Genomic DNA, 19,425 nt, shown 5'->3' with positions numbered 1-19,425 from the left:
CTGTCTGTTTTAGATGTGTAAATAGTCTTTACTGTTCTGATACCTCAGTTCTTTCTGCCTTGATAGTCCATGTCTTTCCAGATGAGGGCGAGCAACCCTGCCTACATTCTTACTGATGAAAAAGCCAAGCCTGCATGCCAAGGGACATGCAGAAGACAGCATGTATCCAGAGCTGTATTAATCTCAGATCCCATAGGGTGGTCCTGGCAGCAAAAGGCTCTATTCCTATAATTCCCATTGAGGGAGAAGTGTCTCTGGAGTCTTGTTTTTCAGAGAGGTTATTCAGTGTTGAGTGCTGCTGCTCTGGGCCAGTACCCCATCACTGTGTATGTGTTTTGGAGAGCTCCTAAATAGTCCAAACCATCTTCTGTTCCCACAGAGAGCAGAAAACTCACTCACTCAGCTGTTCATCATCACTGGCTACTATCTAGCTCACGAGCTGTCACAAGGCAGCTTTGAAAACGAAGTCTTCTTTTGGTTTCATTTAAAACCTGCTAATTACATAGACTGAGTGTTATATGCATGTGATATCACCATCCGTGCTCTAAGATGATGATGCAATTCAAAATGAGTGGTTTTCATGCAGATGAGCAAGCACAGGGTCACAGAGTTAGAACAACAAGGGGTAAGAAGAGGTGGCAGAGAGAAATATATGAGCAGCCCATATTTGGATTGTGTTGTGTCTGTCATGAAACTGGACTTGAAAATATTCTTCTGCCTCAGTGTACACTCTGAAGTGGAATTCAGGGATATCAGAAAACTGGAAATGAATTGATTTTTCTAATAGCGGAAGTAAATAAGCATAGGGACATGTGCTGAATTATTTCATCACAACCATCTCTTCTGGCCTTAGAATTTACACATCTGCATAGGGCTCGTTCCATCATTAATTCTAGTGATATGTAAGTTACTTTGTAAGCTCCTGAGTTTAGATAGCTTGTCATTATTTGTAGGGCCGAATGGTACAAAGAAATTGCATAGTACTCCAATAAAGGCTTATTCTTCTAAGGCTTTTCTGTCTTTTGTTCTGGAGATGAAAAATGATCATTTTTCAACAGTGGGGATCAGTAAAAACCTGAAGGAAATCTGTCTAATGTAATGTTTTCATTAGAGCTGAAACTTGAGAGACATTAAAACTGTTTTTCAGCAGCCTTTTGGTTTTGCCACTCACAACAAAAATATGCATTATTCAGTATAACTTTTATCTGTACTGATCTGCAAGGTAGGGAATTAATTCATAGTTTTTGATTCTTAACTTCTTGCCTTATAGTGTTTGGCAGGCTGCTAAACCATCAGAACATGCCCAGGAATATCTGGATTTTTACCTCCACTGACTCGTATCATTGACCACCTTATGCTGTGATTCCATCAGGAACACTTAAAAAAATGGCCTCTGAAAAATAAGTACAGACAAAATTCTGAGGTTTTAGAAGAGAATCTTCTTCTAAATCTCTGCACTTTCTTTTTGTTTTTTCCCTATTTCAATGAGTGCCACGTTTTGTCCTCAAGGATATCAGTCTGCAGTGATATAGATGAGAGATGATAAAATGAGTTTTAGGATATTGTTACATGAAGTCAACTAGAGAAGGTAGGAATGAGATTTATTCGGAGACGTTTACAGCCCTGTATCAGGGAGAAATCTAATCTGCAAAACACTTCAACAGTTTTCAGTTGTTTCTTCGGTGACTTCTTTGCACTTCTGTTTTGCCAGCTACAAGACAGGAAGAACATGAATTTCCTGTGTGGAGAACTGGAGGTTTACTGTGTGCACAGAGCATCCTTATTTTTTCTAACAGTATTACACTGGATTCAGGTCACAGTTAAATTTTAGGAATGAATTGCTGTTGGAGTCTCACTTGCCATAAAAGACAGGCTGCAGGTATAGCTCAATGTGCTGTTGCCAACTTGTTCAGCCCTGAATTCATCGCATCAGATTCCTAAGGGTATAAGAGAAATGACTGGAGATCTGCTTCCAAATGGGATTCATTAGCATTTGTCAGCTCCTCTAACCACACGGTGCCTGATGAGCTGTTTTGCAGCACTACATAGGAGATATCTGTAGAGTGACAGTATCACCTGTTCTTACTGTTTGGTGAGTACATAAAAGAGAATATAGCACAGTAGATTCTCAAGGTACTAGAACTGTGGATGCCACATGGGTTGTTGGCTGTAGTTGGCCCTGCTTTAAGCATTGACTGGTTGCTTCCTTCCAACCTCAGCTATTCAGTGGTTATATGCTTCTTTCCTTTTTTCTTACCTTATTCCCATCATATCTAAACGTGAACTAAAAGTTGGCTCACGGTTTGCACAGGTGTTGGATGCTTTCTTTATGTGCCTTTCTGCCCGTTCCATTCTCTTATAACAAGTGATTGCTGTTCAGAAATTTCACTCTGAAAGATCCTCCCCTTGCTATAACTTTCATTTTTCCCTGTCTTTTGTTACCTGATCAAAGGATTGAAAGCTGTTGATTTGTTGCCATTTACTCCACAGGCTGACTTTATTCAAGACTGACAAGTTAGTTACTTTTATTTAAAAAGTTACTTTTATTTTAACTCAGTTTTTCAGAAAACGAATTGTTTTGCTCAGAGATCTACATTTAGTACTTCTTAAAAAACACTCATACGCGTACACTAATCACCAATTAAATTCTTCACAGATCTGCTTGAGATGTACCATATTTCATGCACTAAAAATAAAAGCAAGCCAAAAAGAAATAAGTTAATGTGAGAAGAACTGAATATCTGGCCTATATTCCAGCCATGTACAAACAGGAATGCTGAAAGATGCTGTCCAGAATTAATCAACAGTTGCCTTTTTCTGCACAGAACAGTGGGAGGAGGACCTTTGGGGACCTGAGGGATGCCTAATGACAAATTAATAAGGATTTAGACAGGATTCTGGAAAAAATATCACTTCATCAATGCCTTGTTTTTATACACTTTTCTAAGTATCTGATGTCAGCTGCTGCTGAAAATAGGACAGGGACAGGTGTCTGAGCCTTAATGGCTGCTCTCATATTCACTGTTACTGAAAGTGCACGCCTGTTCAAAACAGAACACAGGTTGACCTGTGCAGACATCTCTGCCGCTTCTGTGCTCCTCAGTGAAACCTAAGACTTCTGCCAAATGCCTTCAGGAAATTTCTCTGAGCTGTGGTATCATTTCTAATTGCCACCTCTGAGGTCTAGGCTGCACACGTCTGTCTCATCAGGCATCTGTCTGCTTTCAAGAGGCTGCAGCACCGTCATAAAACTCTAAAGTGTTTGTCCTTTAATTATAGAACACATCAGCATCTCCTGCAGCGTGTGCACCCCCCTCATTGCCCATCAGGCCAGGAGTACTGATCTGCCAGCAGCCTGGCTTGTTTGCAGTAACAGCAGGCTGGTGTGATTATCGGAAAGCGGAACATTTGTAGAGGTCTGTTTGTTGTGTGATCCAGGGGATTTCTGAATGATGTGCGCCTCCTCAAAGCCTCCTGCCGCTAAGAAGCTCTTCGCCACTTGATGGCACTCTTAAATATTTAGTGAGTTGCAAACGCCATAAAATATGCCCTTTTTTTTTCAGAACAGGGTTAGAGGATGTAGAGCCTCATGCATTAAATAATAAAACACTATAAAGTCTGCAGCTTAAGCTGACCAAAACAAGAAAGGCAGGAGCAAGAGTAGAGTCGGTTGTTCAGTGGCTGCCAGCTGTGTGCCAGCTGGTTCAGCACTAGTCTGACTTCCCAGCTCTGGAGTGCTCTGCAGAGATGAGTGTCCTGTTGAGTTTTGGGGTTTGGAATGTCCTTCACTACCTGGTTTCTGAGGAGCTATGTGTTATGTGAGACTGGTAACTTGTCTGTCTGAGGGTCATGAATATATTCCTGTAAACAGCAGGAGTGTTGCTCTTGACATTACTGATAGATATTACATAGCCCCCATCAGTCATCCTTTTCTTCTCCCTTCTGTGGTGTGTATCCTCAGGAGTCTATGAGAAGTATGGAGAAGAAAGAGCCTAGACCATGTTAGCTGGTCTGGAATACAAATCTCCCAGTTGCTGCTCTTCATTGTGTGGACTCTTTTTCCCTTTTATTTGAGTTTCTTCAGTGTGTATGTTAGTATTCACAACAATAGGTTGCACTGTTTACATTGCAAAACCAAATCTGCTAAACCTATAATGCAAAGCTCTTTCTCATCAGTATGAGAAAAGTCTGGCACTACTTATAGCTCTGTGAATTCAGCTCAGTTATGTACTTCTTTTCTTTCCACTGCTCACCTGCTCTCCTTCATGTGAACCAGAGGAGTGCTGAGCTGCAAGTCAAATACTCCTGCTGCTTTCAGGAAGGCACGGTATCTTTTCATCCTTTTTTCTGTTGTTCTTGTCTGCCTCTGAGACTCTCCAGTAGTATGCAGCAACAAACGTTGCCTTACTTGCACTTGTTTGCACTGCTGTTTCCAAATCTCTGTTTTTTGTTGTACCAGTTGACTGCAGTGTCTCTTGTATTTCTTTGCTGAACTGTGTTTTAGAGTAAGATGCAAACATGCGTGACAGCTTGTTTCCATTCCGGCTGTTTGTATCTATCAGTCTGGGTTTCTGGAGTCTGAGTCTTGATTCTGACACGTGTGGAGCCCATAGCAGTAATTACGGCTGTGGCATGGCCTCAGGTCGTGTGTAAATTACAGCCTTCCTTGTTGCCTGTCAATTTTGTCTTTTCTAAAATTTCCAAAAGACTTTAAAATCCTATTTTTTGTCTCTCTCCAATCGGAACTGCAAGTTCTGCGCTTCCCAAACAGAGCCAGAACTAATAACATTAACTTGATCAGGAGTACCAGGAGTTAGTTAGTCCAGCAGTTGGTGGAAGGTGTCAGGCAGAATACTAAATGTGACATTCCAACATCTGAATCAGCACAAACCAAAGTGGTCTGCAATTTGCCAGCGCTGGACTGAGGGGATTGCCCCAAGCTTGTAGAGCTTGCTGCTGACCAGAGGGCATCTGCTTATCCCTGGAGCTGGGAAATGCTCACTGAGCTCAGCCCAGCACAGGTGGTCTTAGCAGCGGGATTCAATTTCCACTGACAGATGGCAGAAAATAAATACTGGTGGAGTTATCAGCTCAGACAGCATCTTGGAGGGGATGCTGTTGAGTTCAGTGGTGGCCCTGGAGCTAGGCTTTATTTTTGTTGGTCCTCAAGATGGAAATACAAAGTCACAACAGAAGGAATGTGTGACTGATGAAAAGACAGGTGGAGCTGCAAATGCTTGGAACAGGGCTGTCAGTGATTAATTCTGTGGTCAACGGGAGTTACTCAAACCAAATGCATTTTAATGCATCCAAATATTACATTATACCTCTCTAAACAAGGAGGAGTGCTGTGTCTTGGAAGGCAGCAACTCCAAAAAAAAAAAAAAAAGAAAAAAAAAAGAAAAGAAAAAAAAAAGAAAAAGAAAAAGAAAGAGAAAAAGAAAGAGAAAAAGAAAAAGAAAAAGAAAAAGAAAAAGAAAAAGAAAAAGAAAAAGAAAAAGAAAAAGAAAAAGAAAAAGGAAAAGAAAAAGGAAAAGAAAAAGAAAAAAAAAGTAGGCTTTTGTGGACAAGCAATAAATTTGAGTTTCCAATGTGAGACTTTGGCAAGGAGGGTGGACATGATCTTGAAGTGCAAACAGTGAAGCCTGAGTGGCAGCAGAGAGATTACTTAAGCATTACTGAGACTGATACTGGAATACCACATTTGGTTCTGGAGCCAGTGCTTTTCAAAGAATGCATAAAAACCAGCAGATAGCTCAGAAAGAGCCCCAAGCTGTTTCAAGAGGTAGAGAAGTTGCTTTAAAGGTGGAGAGAGAACAACAGATCCAGTTGAAATCCAGGCTGAATGTGAATTTTGTCTGACCTAAGCACAAGTCCTGCCCACGTGAGCGACTCCGTGTCATTGGAAAATTCCTTAATATTCTACAATTCCCCACATAACTGAGAAGCAGATTTCTCTTTGCAGCTCTGAAGGCAGCACTTTTGGCTGGTAAGGCAAAACCCAGCTCTTTGCTGATCTCTGTGCCAATCTGGTGAAAATAAATCAACTTTTTTTTTCTTGAGACTGAGAAAGTTATCAAATAAGCACTGAATGCTGATTTACATTCAGTTTTAAGTAACTTAATGAAGAGCAATGCCAGGTATGAAAGAACTCCTCCATCCAACCAAGATAAGGAGAGTGAGAATTAATAGTGGCAAGACAGACAAGTCCAATAAGGAGTTAGGTGTGACTTCTTAATCACTTCACATTATTATGCATTCAAACTATAAAATGATTTGGCTTCTCTGTATCTCAAGATTTTCAAGTGAAGAATGCATGTGCAGCCAAAAACAAGTCATAGGGTTCAAAACAGGAAATACATGTAACACCAGTGAGCTGTGAAATAGAAAAGGCCAGGCTTTCTGACCCCGAGCTACAAATCAAGGAATTCTCAAAACATTTTCTTTTCTGAGAAGGGACTGTTTGGGTTGTTTGGTGTAAGCTGAATTTCCCCTGCCCACAGTGAGTTTCATGGCCACATCCACAGAGATAAAGGTTTGTGTCAAAACAGCAATATACTTGAGTGCTGGTGGCTGTTATAAGGAGTAGAAGCAGAGTGAGCTTCACTGATTCCATTTGAAATCTCTCAGGGGTCCTGGGCTGAGGCATCCTTGAGCAGAGCCCTGTGACGTCCTGGTTCTACTCCCAGTTCTACTCACAGCTTGCTGTGATGTCTTGGGCAGTCCCTCCATTCACCTTTCTCTTTCCCTTGGCTATGAGAAGTAGTGCTGCAGATGCTTAAAGAACTCTGATGTGCTATAAAATTTCCAGTTATTATTGTTAGTCCTCGTCAGCCTTTGAAAACGCATTCAACACATACTCAGATTCTCTGAGCTGCACAGAAAAATGTGCTCTTTCCTGATTTTTCTGAAGATTTGGCATACAGTAATGCTCGACTTGCCAGCCGTTTCACTTCTTACAAGCATGCCCATTCTGCAACTGCAGGGAAGTGTGGAGTTGCCAGAGCTATTTAAGTGAGTGAGGAGAGAGTCTTGCTGAAGCAGCACAAGCTCACCCAGTGTGTTTTGCAGCAGGGTAGATGAACCTGTGCTCAGTGTCACACTGCACAGGTTTTGTTCACTGATAGAAGAAAAATGTATTGAGAATTCATTAATTTGTGACTTGCTCAGTCGTCTGTGCTGTGCAGGTTGTAGCATGGGGATACGCTTAGACTATGCACAGGGTTTTATAACACTGAGTGATAATAATAATTTACTTGGGGACATTCAGTGGACTGCAGATAACCTTTTTTGTCCTCTACTGTTTAAACAGTTGAAAGGCAAGTAAGCAGCTGAGCTGCTTCTTTGGGTACCAGAACTTTTGTCATTGAAACTGATCTCTGCTCACTGGGGGATATCACATAGCTGGGTGAAAAGCACAGCCAGCCACGGCCCTTGGCTTCTCCAAAATCCACCCCTAAATGAGAGAGCCACAGCCAGCAAGCTCATCACAGTGTGGGCATATCTAGGAAAGGAATGTAGATGTGCTTCTGCAGCTGTGATGCTCAGATACAAGCAGCTGTTCGCAGCCGTTCTTCCCCATCTTGCTTCTTTTTATAGATGGGCAGATTTTAAGCAATGGTGTTTCCTTTTAGCGTGGTGATTTTTTGGTACAAGCTGTATCTGTGAGTCAGCTGGTGGTCTTGGTTTATAAAAAGACATGTATCTTAGGATTTAAGATAGAAGGCAGTGCTGTTTGGGGTTTTAAGCCCTCCAGAGATAAAATAGTTTGCAATATTAAGACACAAGAAACTGTAGCATTGCCTTCTTCTGTAGTAAAAAATCTCTACTTTAAGTCATGACCATTGAAGATTAAATTTTGATGAATACGGGATTTACCCCAAGCATTGTAACTGGCACTATTCTCTGGCTGTTGTGTTGAGCTTCCAGGTTTGGCCAACAACTATGTAGTAAAAAGTGGAGGAGAAACATGGATGGCTCATGATTTTTTAGGTGATCCGAAAGGAAAAGATGAAAAAAAAATGATTCTGTCCAATGAACATAATATCTTCATCTGACACTGAACACATAGTGATGATTTTAAGTTCAGCTATGGAATACTATAAATGAAAAAAAAATCTGTTAACGCAGACGCTTTGTAAACCTCAGAACAAAGGATTTATATGCATGAGCCATGGGATGATGGCAGATAGCAGGGTGGTATTTCAATGTACCGTTCTCCCTCTAAATCAGTATTTTTCTGAAAAGGCTTTGGGTCGAATCTGCCCAACTATATATGCAAATGCAGATTCATATTTTAGATTGCATTAATGGTTGGTTTGAAACCTATTTCTGATTGCATGAGATACTTTCAGGCTCAGTTCTCCCAGTTTAGACCAGTAATAATGCCGTTTGCATCTGTCATTAGCAAAGCTTCTCTTCCAAAAAGGACTTGTTATGTGTCAGGCTCTGATATGTAACCTCTGCTCAGTTGAACACTGAGGATCCTCATCACACACAGCTCTTACTCATTACAGCAAGAGTCTGTTCACTTCTCTTTTTGCTGCACTGCTTTGCATCTTCCTGTAAAGTGGAATACAACTCCTGCTGGCATGCTTGTCAGAATAACTGTCCAGTATCTCTAGTGTCTTCAGCCCTTATATCTCTGAAAAAGAGCCACATTTCAAGTTGCACCTTATGGGTCTGCAAAAGGCAGATGCTTTAACCTCTTCCAGTGTGTGCTGGCGTATCCATGCAGTGCAGAGCAGCACAGTGCAGCTGCTTCTGATCTGAAGTTGCTGCTTTTGACTCTAGCTGGGGTGCAGCAACTACTGCCAGTTCTTGAGTTTGCACCCTTTGCTTCACTGTGTTCTTACAACATTATCTCAGTAAGCTGCCTGCATCCTCAGTGGTGGCCTGGACAAGATTAATTCAAATCTTTGGTGGGCTGAATCACTCTCTGAAGCAGTGTCTCTCTGCTCTCTGCATAGAGAACACAAGAAACAGCCATCCAAAACACCTCAACTCAGTGCCAACAGGTAGAAAATGAACGCGCATCATGGAGATGTTGGAAATATGCCTGGTTGTTCAGCGCACCTCAGGAGAAGTAAGAGCACAATTCAGCTTGAGTTCAAAGGCTGTCCAACAGATGGGACTTTCTAGTCCATTTAATGTGAGTCACTCCTAGTAGGACATCTTTACAGCCTCCTGGATGTCTTTGCTTCTGAGGAGAGGAGGGATTCATCCTTGTCAGGACTGGACCTCAACCTAATCCCAGTTCAGTGACATTACTTGGCAAAGTCAGGTCTGTGGATTCTGAGGACAGGGAAAATCTCTGAAGGGGAAAACAAGTTTGCTTCCTTTTCATCTAGAATTCTAGGAAAATGTTTCTCCCTCTTCCAAAAAAAAATATGCTAATAATGCTGTTTGTGGTCAAATACATTTAAAGTGATGCTAGTTTTGGAATCTTGCCTTTCTGCAAAATAAGGAAACCGTTTTCCCTGCCTGGCTGTAGTGTACAGAAGGACCCATGAAAAGCATTGCAGCATACTTGGAAAGTCCACCAACCAAACACAATGCAGAAACAGTAGTTTTACTGATGTTTGAGTTAGTAAGGTAACTCTTTGGATGTTCTGTGTGGGCATGATAAACTTGAGGTCAGCAGTGCCTGTACCTACCTGCATGTTGATTTGGGTTCAGCCTCCTGACAAGGAGAGGACTCTGAAGTTAGTGTTATCACTACAGCACACATTTACCAAGTCCTTATACTACAGGGTGGTCAAAATGTTAGGCAAGGCAAGAAGCTCTGTTCTGGAAATAAGATGAGTATAGTGTACCTACAGCACAGAGAACAGTGAATTTGTTTCCTACATACATTCTCTCAGAGGGCATTTGACCATAAAAATAAAATGTTTGTAGAGATGGTTAGGATGCCCTGAGAGAGAGCACTTGGCTGATAGATTAGGAAAGCTCCTCTTTTGCTTGTGGAGAGGTTATCTACATCAGCAGCTTCTCTTCCCTGTTAGAAGAATTCAGAAATTGGTTTTTAGATGAGCAGAAAAACCTGCAGAGGACAGTCAGGACAGAATAGAAAAAGAAAACAAAAGAAAGATCATCGTATTGAGAATAGAAGAGAGAATTTCAGGCAGTGCAGAGGAGAGGTAAAAGTAGGCAGGAAAGGAAAAAAATGGAAAGTCTTATCTAGAAAGAACTTCTGTGCCACACAAAGAGCTGTAGGACATAAGCTGAACATAAAGGTGCAGTGACTTGTGCATTGTACAGTTTTCTGTATCAGCAGTAGATTTGATGCTTTACACGTACTTCAGCGAAATGCTCTTAATGAAAATGGGGAGATTTAGATTTCTAAAGGGCAGTGAGGCACTGGAACAGGTTGCCCAGAGAGGTGATGGATGCCTTATCCATGGAGTCACCCAAGGTCAGGCTGGAGGGGCTCTGAGGACCTGATGGAGCCATGGGTGCCCCTGCTCCATGAGACTATGATTCTAAGAAAGAGCGCGAGCTTTAACATCACGTATTGACAGTGCAGAACTGGAAATATATCTATCCTTGATTCTGCCTGAATGTGTGCAGTGTTAATGAAATCCAAACCTACAGAAAGAATTGTCATGGACATTGAAATGTGCTTTTCCTCCAAGGCCTCTCAAATTTCCATCCTAGAAAGAAAAGTTGCTAGAACAAGTAGTTTCTCTTCATACACACATTGTCCCTACATCTCTGACATATCAGTGGCGGAAAGGATGTTCAGATGCAGGCACCCCAACATGATCATTTGGTCCCACCACCAGCATGTTTCCCATAACCTTGCACGCAGGTTGGTTTGGGGCATAGGTGTTGTCAGATCATATATCTCAATAGCAGAGAATCTTAGGAATGGACTTAACAGCAAAACTCTTTTCTGTTTAGATGATTTCATGAAGCAAAGTCGTGGCATGCTTGTGCTCTACACTATGAAGAACCCTTCCTTCCCAGAGTATGTCTTCAGCAGTGAGAGTGGCATCATGTGCCTGGATATCCATAATGACCACCCCCACTTCATGGCAGTGGGCTTCTATGACGGAAACGTGGCCATCTACAACCTTAAGAAGGCAACTTCCCAGCCGAGCTACAAGAGCAGTGCTAAGTCAGGAAAGCACTCAGATCCAGTGTGGCAGGTGAGTGTTCTCTTTCCCCAAACAGAACGTTTAATTGAGCTGAGTTCAGGCACAGCAGGAAAATGTGCTGTATGGGCAGAAGTGTTGGCTTAATTCATGCATTAGTGTATGATACTTAAGTTGTATTTAAAGCTTGTTTTGAAATGCACAGGAAGGCAAAGAAATTGCTTGAATCCTTGGTCCTCAACAGAAACTGAACACGTTTACAAAATTTACTTACAGAATTATTTCTCCTTAGTTTTCATTATTATAAATTATTTACATTTGGGGAGAAACTGAACACCTCTGAATATACCAGCATACAGTGTTTTCTGTGCTCCAAACACAGAATCCAATGGCAGTAAGTAATGAGAACCATCTAAAACACATACCTCAGCCTTGAAAACGACTTCTTTTGAGCACAACAAACCCAAGGACAGCTGTCTGCAGAACTGACCGTCACTGAGATTCAAAACACAGCACCCTGTGGTTGACTGGGAAGTTTTCTAGTGAGCTAAGCATTGCAGTGTGCAGGTAATGCTCTTAAAGTAATGCCTTTTAAAATGCCTCCATAGCATCTGTCACAAAGAGGCTCCAGAGAGAGGATACTGTAAAGGACTGGAGTGAATATTTTGCTACATCCAGCTAGCTTTGTAGTTATGTCTACAGTATAATCTGAGTTAGGACTGGAGCACTAAAAGGAATATATGGGTCTGATCTTGTTCATAGCAGTGGAAGTGTGGCAGCACAGACTTTAGCACAGTCTGTATGAGTCTGCTGAGGTGCAGTTGTGCATATTGTGGTCTGGACTACAGGTTTGCTGGCACCTGATTTAGGCTTTGCTGCCTAATATAGACATACCTCTATGCACATGGTCAGTATTCTCTGTACTTTGTCACATAATGTATGATTTGTCCCCTAGTCATAGGTCCTTGTCATTTCATCTTTCAATTAAAAAATAAATAAATAAATCAAGGCATCCCAATGGGGCTTGCAGGTAAATGTGGGACCTGCCAGAAGCAACAGTGGTGTTTGTGATAAACAGATAAGTGATGCAAAAGTAACATGTTGGAGGACATCTAAATTTTGTATTTGCTGCCTGGACAAAGCTTTTCTTCCAGTGAACATTTTCAGCTCTTCTTACAGGTTAATGTGATACCCCAACATTGGATTGTTCTCACTGTACAGTGTGTTGTACTTAGACATACACAGAATCTATCTTTGCACATGCACACACCCAGAGGCAGAAAACTCCAAGCATCTCCAATTGCCATTCAGGCTTCCAGTAAAAAATAAATAAAATCAAAGTAGTAAATCCTACATGGAGCTTTCCATGACCTTGCTGCAGCATACTAGAGGTGGTCATGGTTGCTGCACTTTAGAGATGCCAGAATCACAGATCATTTGTGCCCTTGATAAAATGGGGAAAGACAGAGCATTCTTAAGTTGGCCTCATGCATACAGAACAGCAGCAGCTACATGCAGCAGTAGATGCAATCTGTAAGGAGCTTTTAGAAGTTGTAGTGTACTGCCTGACAGCTCAGAGGTGAAGAAAACTATTAGGCACTCCGGAGAGATATCTCTGCAAAGGAAAGAAACCACATAATGGATATGGATAGAAGTAGGTATGAGTAGCCTGAAGTTCCCATTTGTTTGTTTTATTTCCGGAGGTTGAGTGCTGAGAATTATTATCCTTATTTTTTCTCTTCAGTAAAGTACCTGTATTTTTAGTAAACTTTGGAGTGTCTGGCTTACCTTGCTGTAAAATGAGTGTGCAAAGTTAGTAATAAGGAGATAGCACAGCAATCTGGAAAAGAGCTTGTACACCTTGTTGGAATTATCTGAACTGTAGCTATTTGTCAATATTAGGCAAAAGGCTTATAGAGAGTTTTCTCTCCTTTTGTTGGGAGAAAATCAGTCCTGGAGGATGATTTGTTATGTTGAGACACTGTATTGTTCTTCGTCATCTAACATTTAATGGTTTTAGAAAGTGATGTCTTGTTTCTCAGATTTGGCTCAAAGAAGATGCTCTATTCTACCCACACCAGTACCCCCACCAGTCTAAAGCCTATTCTATGTCTAGACTATCCTCTGCAGTCCTCACTGATGTAGAGACTGCAAGCCTACAAAGACTAATTAGAAAAGTAACAAAATTCTCCAGAACAATTAAAAACCTTTGTTCTCTGGACTGCCTGGCTCCTTTGTTTTTGAAACAGTGCATTGTTTTTGCAATGAAAGCAAAATAGGAAGTGAGTAAAACAGCCTGACGGCTCTTTTCTTTAGCCATTTCATCTTCAGTAATTTAGTAGTATATCAGAAAGTTTGGATTAAAAAAAGCCAATGTAATAACCCATTATTAAGATAAAAAATAATCTAATGTAGAATTTATAATTCTGTTACCTATTAGTGAGTTCATCCATCTGATGCTGGCTCCCGCATTTTTGAAGATCCTAACAGTGGTTTCTTCTGGATTTGGCAAATGTCTTCTTTATATTTAGCTGTACTGCAATATAAAAGAAGGAAAATTTTGGCTTGTTTTAAAGAAGATATTTCTCACTCTTTACTACCAATTAAGTTCCAAAGTCAGAACTATGAAGAAAGAAAATAAAGGAATAAGCAATTACAAAGGCATACAAATGTATATACATACAACGCAGTGTGGCTATCACAGTCACCAAAGCTTTAGCTTTTATGGGAACATAAAATTGGAAATGATCTTGCAGATCAGTGAGGTCAGACCTCTGCCTAAAAGCTGTCATATCCTGGGAAGCTGTGCCAAACATACCATGCTCTGCTGGGCAAGAGTTTTTGTAGGGCTAGACTAAACCCCATTTTAATCGAAACAGTGCTCTGAACAAGCAGCACGCGCCTCAAACCCATCATCTCCATCACTGAGTACTCCTATAAAGCGTGCCCCTAGACAGGATATCTCCATCATTCAGACAGTGTCTCAGTCACAGAGCTTGGCTTTGGATCTTAACTAGGGTAGCCAAAGCGGCACAACTTGACCAGACTTTAGCATGTGGGACCCACAAAAGCAATCTCTTCCAGGTAGAAGAATCAACCTGCTGGGAAGAGACTTTCAGCACTGAGATCCCCTCCCATTGTCAGCCTTTGAGCTTTGTTTTCACTTCTCAACTTTAAAAAAAAAAGAAAGGCTTTTTGTTTTTTTCTTCACAGCTTAAAAGAGTGCTTTTCTTCTTACTCCTCATCATTTGAATATTTGAAATATTTTAGGTTTGAAGCATTTGGAAGCTGAAGCAGTTCAGAAACAGGGATTGGGTGATAAAGTATTTGCTGTGTCAAAGTTCTGCTGTTCACTCTCTCTTTTAAAGCACATCTTATTCAACAGATCTGTTTCTGCCACGTGCTTCTTGTCCACCTTCCCATAGGACTTTATTTCTGCTTGCTTCTGGGATTCGTACAGCGCCAGCACTGCTGCAGAGGACTGACATATTCTTTTTCACCTTTTTTTCCAGTTAGCAGCACTGACCAAACTCTCAGTGCAGAGCACTGACCCTAAGGTCTGTAAAGGGAATATTTATTTTGGCTGTGCTTGGAGCAAGTCTCAGCAGTGGCAGGCCAACCCATGAGCACAGCTTGGTTTGGGATTGCTATGGAGAGATCGTCGATCTGAAAAACAGCCCGGTTCTTTGTGCGTGTACTGTATCTGATCTGGCCAGCCGTGGTGCTGGCGCCATGGAGCTTCAGATGGCATCCTGAAAGAATTGTTTTCTGCATTCTGCTTGTACATGGGAGGAGGAAAGGCTGGCTGCTGCCTACTAACTCTTTGCCAAATGCCATTCAGGTTAAACATGATGCTCATGGTTAGCACAAAATGGGCAAGGCAGCACAGTAGTAGCCTGCGAACTCCTGAAGGAAACCTGAGTGAATGCCAGCTTGCATATTGCTTTTCCAGTTGAATGTGTGGAGTTGCAGCTTCTCACATGGAGCGGAGGGCAGCGCTGAGCTCTGCTCTGTGTGACAGCGATGGGCTGAGGGAACAGCACGGAGCTGTGCCAGGGAGGGCAGGGGTTTGGGAAAGGCTCTGCACCAGGGGGCGGTGGGCATGGAACGGGCTGCACAGGGCAGCGGGCACAGCCAGGGGTCCAGGAGTGTTTTGTTGGTGCTTTCAGATACAGAGTTTGAGTGTAGGTGGTCCTCGTGGAGCCAGGAGTTGGAGTGGTTGATCCTTACAGGTCCCTCCAAATATTCAGTGATTCTGAGTCTCTCTCACTGGAGCTTGCTCTGTAATTCTGTAATTGATTGATCTCTATCTCTGCTTTCTGTGGTAATAAATCCTTAAATAACTGCAGTGAATCATAGCAGTTCATGAAGCCACCCCAGGCTCACCTGGTGAGGTTTTGGCTTGCTGAAGAAAGTAAATGAGATCAGTTGCAGAGCTCCTTTAAAGCCAGTATGGCTTGCTGTTCTCCAGGCTGCTGGGCACAGCTTCACATGCAAACAAAAAAGGCCCCTCTAGGAAGCAGATTGTATTTGCTGCACTTACTTAGAAGCAAAAGCATTTTGTTCATAACCCACTGTCACACCAGCACATTTCTGATGGCCAGTCTCCTAAATCTGTCATCTGCAGTCAGACAAACAACTTTTGTGGGTTGCTTTGCTTCTAAGATGTTACTGCTTCGCATAATATTTTGTTTCTTTGGCTTCAGGCAAACAAAGAGTTTGTTGCAAAGAAAATAAAAGAAGAGGCAGAAGGTTGTTATCAAGGTCAGAATAAAGATCATCTGTCTCAGAAACAAGCTCGATTCTTCTGCTGTCACTCTCGCTGCTAAGAAGCCCAAACTATGTGTTTGTTGTGGGCAGTGCCATGGGAAAGCATTATTCAGCTCCATGGGGATACTGTTAGGGGATAAGTTCAATGGAGAAACAGAAATTTGGAGAAATAAGAGCAACACAGACCTTAGAACAAGAAGACTGGGCTGGAAATAGGGATGAAGAGAAGCAGGATGGCTTGTCATGTGAGCTGGCAAGTGAGAGAGTGTAGGGGATAAGGGAGACGAAACCTGATGGCAAGGGTCATTTAAAACAAAACTTATAGAATAATACAAGCAAACTGCATCTTGTACTGGGTCAGTTCAGTGTCTGCACCTGCATCTTTCTCCTACTTTTCTTCTGCTGCCAGCCTTGCTTTGCATTCCTGGCCCAACACAAACACTACATGTTTTGCTAACCTCTTATGTCCCAAGAGTGAAAGAGGCCCCTGTAGCCTCACATGAGAATGGCAGCTTGACTTCAGTCATTGAGTGCATGCACAGAAGTACAGAGGTTTGAGAAGAGTGTCCATGGAGCAAACTGGGGCTTTGGGGGCCACATGTCTGTCATAGTCTTCCTTGCTGGGGCAGCCCTTAGCTGCACTTCTGTTCCCAACAGTTAACTCAAATACCAGGGGCAGGCTGGGATTGCCATTTGCTTGCTGTAGAAAATGGTAAAGAACAGCAGTTTTCTGGTCATTGTTAGTGCTGGGAGAACTCACTGTGGTCATGGTTTTGCTGTAAGAAATCTTGTCCCCATGTAGACAATTTTCAGCGCTCTTCAGGGAATGCTCTGCTGAGCCACAGGAGTCTATCTCAAAGTTTTACACTCATTTAGAGTGATGGTGAAGGTGGTAGAAACTGCAAGGCAGTGCTGTGGTGGAAATGCTAGATAAAATCTTTTACATCATGTTTATACCTTGTTGAAATCCCTTTTGACACTTTGTGAGGCACTCTCAGGTTAGAAAAGGTAATGTCCAAATGCTTCTAAGTATCTTTGACAATAATAGACCAAGTTCTTTGTTTTTTAACTTCAATGTTAGATGTTTTGAGATGATATCAGACTGTATCTGCTAGAGATTTCATTTCTTTAACTATTCCTTTAAACTGCACCCTGAGTGGGGATTCTTGCAGGTTAGAAATTCTCTTGTAAAGCATTGCAGATCATGTAACATTTGTCTGAGAACAATTTTTTTTCCCCTTTGATGCTGCTTTTCCCTCTGTACTTCATACAGACGCTGAATTTATTTTCTTTCTTTTGCTCTGACCACTGCTTGCTAAAAAGATTCTTCTTTAGTGCTGTGTTGTTCTTCTCTCTCCCCATCCTTTTTACTCAAGAACCAGATCACTTCACCACTTCACTGTGGATTGCCAAGTTGTTTATTTCTTTTCAGTAACAGCAAGCAAAGTGTATGTAATTTGCTTTCTGCATGGGTTGTACTGGTGCTAGTTCACAGAGAAATCTTCACTCATGGAACATAAAGTCAGTTCTTGGGATGTTGTAAAATGTTAGCCTGAGGCTTCAAAGTCTGGAGAAGTTGTAATGCATTTGTTTGGTTACGTGGATCTCTGAATCTTCCTCTACTGCTTTATGGCTATCACAAACATTAACTAAATATTTAAAAGAAATTGAGAAGCTCCGTTGGGTCTCTGTGGAAAAAACATGGCCTGTAATACATGACTGCTGATAGCAGGATTTCCAAACTAGGTGTAGAAAGCACATGTGGGTCTTAACAACAGTGACACAGCCTGCAAAACAACAAGGAAGATGATGTAGAGGTAGGGACAGGGTAATGGTAGAGCAGGCTGCGCAGGTATGGTGAGGTCAAAGTCATGGTCTGCAGGGGGCAGGGGATGCCACAGCTCCCACCCCTCTCATGCTGCAGTGAGTATCTCAACTTGGTGTGCTTGGGGACAGAGCCCCAGCCCTGCAATGATGGGCACCTTCTGTCAGTAACACTGCAGATGCTGTCTCTGATTTAGCACCATCAGAAAGCTTGGGGATTTGGATGTGAGCCTGCCTGCCATGTGCTCTCCCTGCGCAAGGCGTGGGGAACTTCTTATTTTGTCTGTAAATTGAATATCTTGCCCAGTGAGCAGAGTCAGAATTGAAACCAGGAGCTGTGAATTCCAATTGGTCAAAATGCCTGAGTTTTCTGGCCTCTGGCACCCATCATTCAGCTGTGTTCTGTCTGACATGAAAACTCTACCACTGACAGGACAAACAAGAGAGAGTCTGATGGCTGGGTCTGTGCTCCTCAGCTGCTGGTGTACCAGCCTAATAAATGCAGCAAGGAGTGCTGTGAGGGGAATAAGCAAGCAGATCTCTGGTACAAAGCAGAGCAACCGCCTCCCAGCAGGAGGAAAACAAACTGAAAGTAGGGCCAGCCCTTATCCAGTGCTATTTATAACTGAACTCTGCTTCCTCCAGATAAATCTGAGGCTGTGAAGCATGAGCAATGCACAAGCCCCAGGCTGGGCCTTTGCCCTGTATCAGCGTCACTTCCATGCCATGCTTGCTGCTCAGCTTGGTGCTGAGTCCCTCTATCACCAAGTACACTCTTTGCTAGAGCTTTCTCTATCCTCTTTCTGCATCCCAGATTCATGTGTGGTGTTTGAAGGCACTGTGGTACAGTGGGTCTGATTCTTTACTACTGTAAGTTGATCTTGCACCCCTGGGTTTGTGGGCTTCCAAAATGTAGTGATTTCCAAAATGAGGGCATAAAGGTGGAAGGCAGTTGGTCCAGCTGTGGGGGAGAAGTGATTTTCCAAAGAGGAGCGTTTATGGGGTTAAATAAGATGTGGAAGTTTGTTTCACAAGGAGTCCTCGGTGTTGGTAAACATATCTGAAAGTTTTCTCTCAGCTATCAATAAGCTTTCAAGTACTAAAAAGAAAAAAAACAAAAACAACCATCATCAACAAAAAGGCTTTCAGAAAAGCTTGGTTCTTGCTATTGCCTCCAGCAAGTTCTATTTCATCAGATAAGCCTGTTGTTTGCTTGGACCTGTGAAATAGCCTACGCCATCCTCACAGCCATGGTGCAGGTGAGGGATGGTCTCTGGGAGCACCCAAATGCACCTGTGCTGTGCCTTCCTTTCCAGATGCTGAGGAATTCTTCCTTCCAGTTCTTTGCTTGGTGAAACGCAGTCCTGCCAGACTGGCTCAGGTGATGCCCAACTTCTTTGTAGGTGAAGAGGCCACCTTCATTTCAGTACCTGCTTACTGTTTTCCAGCCTGTAAGCCAGTCTAACCATTGTGATTGGCATATTTATTATCAGGAAAGCTGTGTTACACAAATGATGGTAGGTAGAGTTAGGAGGCGGCCAATTAAATCCCTGTTCTGCTTCCAGTGGGCAGTACCATAGACCAGAACTGCTCACTACAAATGCAAGAGAAAAGAAGGAAGCCCAAATTAGACTGAAGGGTATTGGGATCTCTGAACATTTTTACATTCATCAGCTGTCTAAACTATTTTCTCTCTAATACAATCGGTACATCCAAATGTTAAATATTACTCGCC

General features: G+C 42.3%; 1 protein-coding gene across 9 annotated transcripts in view; it reads left to right on the top strand.

The window, feature by feature from the left end:
• DNAI1 (dynein axonemal intermediate chain 1) overlaps positions 1-19,425 on the top strand; it is a 130,844-nt gene that overhangs the window by 47,235 nt on the left and 64,184 nt on the right. For all 9 annotated transcript variants that reach the window (XM_085529733.1, XM_085529734.1, XM_085529732.1 and 6 more), the window contains one exon: positions 10,903-11,150. In XM_085529733.1, coding sequence (XP_085385859.1) covers positions 10,903-11,150 — 248 coding nt within the window. The remainder of the gene's footprint in view (positions 1-10,902; positions 11,151-19,425) is intronic.

This window comes from Coturnix japonica, chromosome Z (assembly GCF_054131305.1).
Source record: "Coturnix japonica strain WE chromosome Z, WE-NBRP24, whole genome shotgun sequence".
Lineage (NCBI taxonomy): Eukaryota > Metazoa > Chordata > Aves > Galliformes > Phasianidae > Coturnix > Coturnix japonica.
The sequence above is the reverse complement of the archived record's forward strand: the minus strand, read 5'-3'. Positions and strand labels throughout refer to the sequence as shown.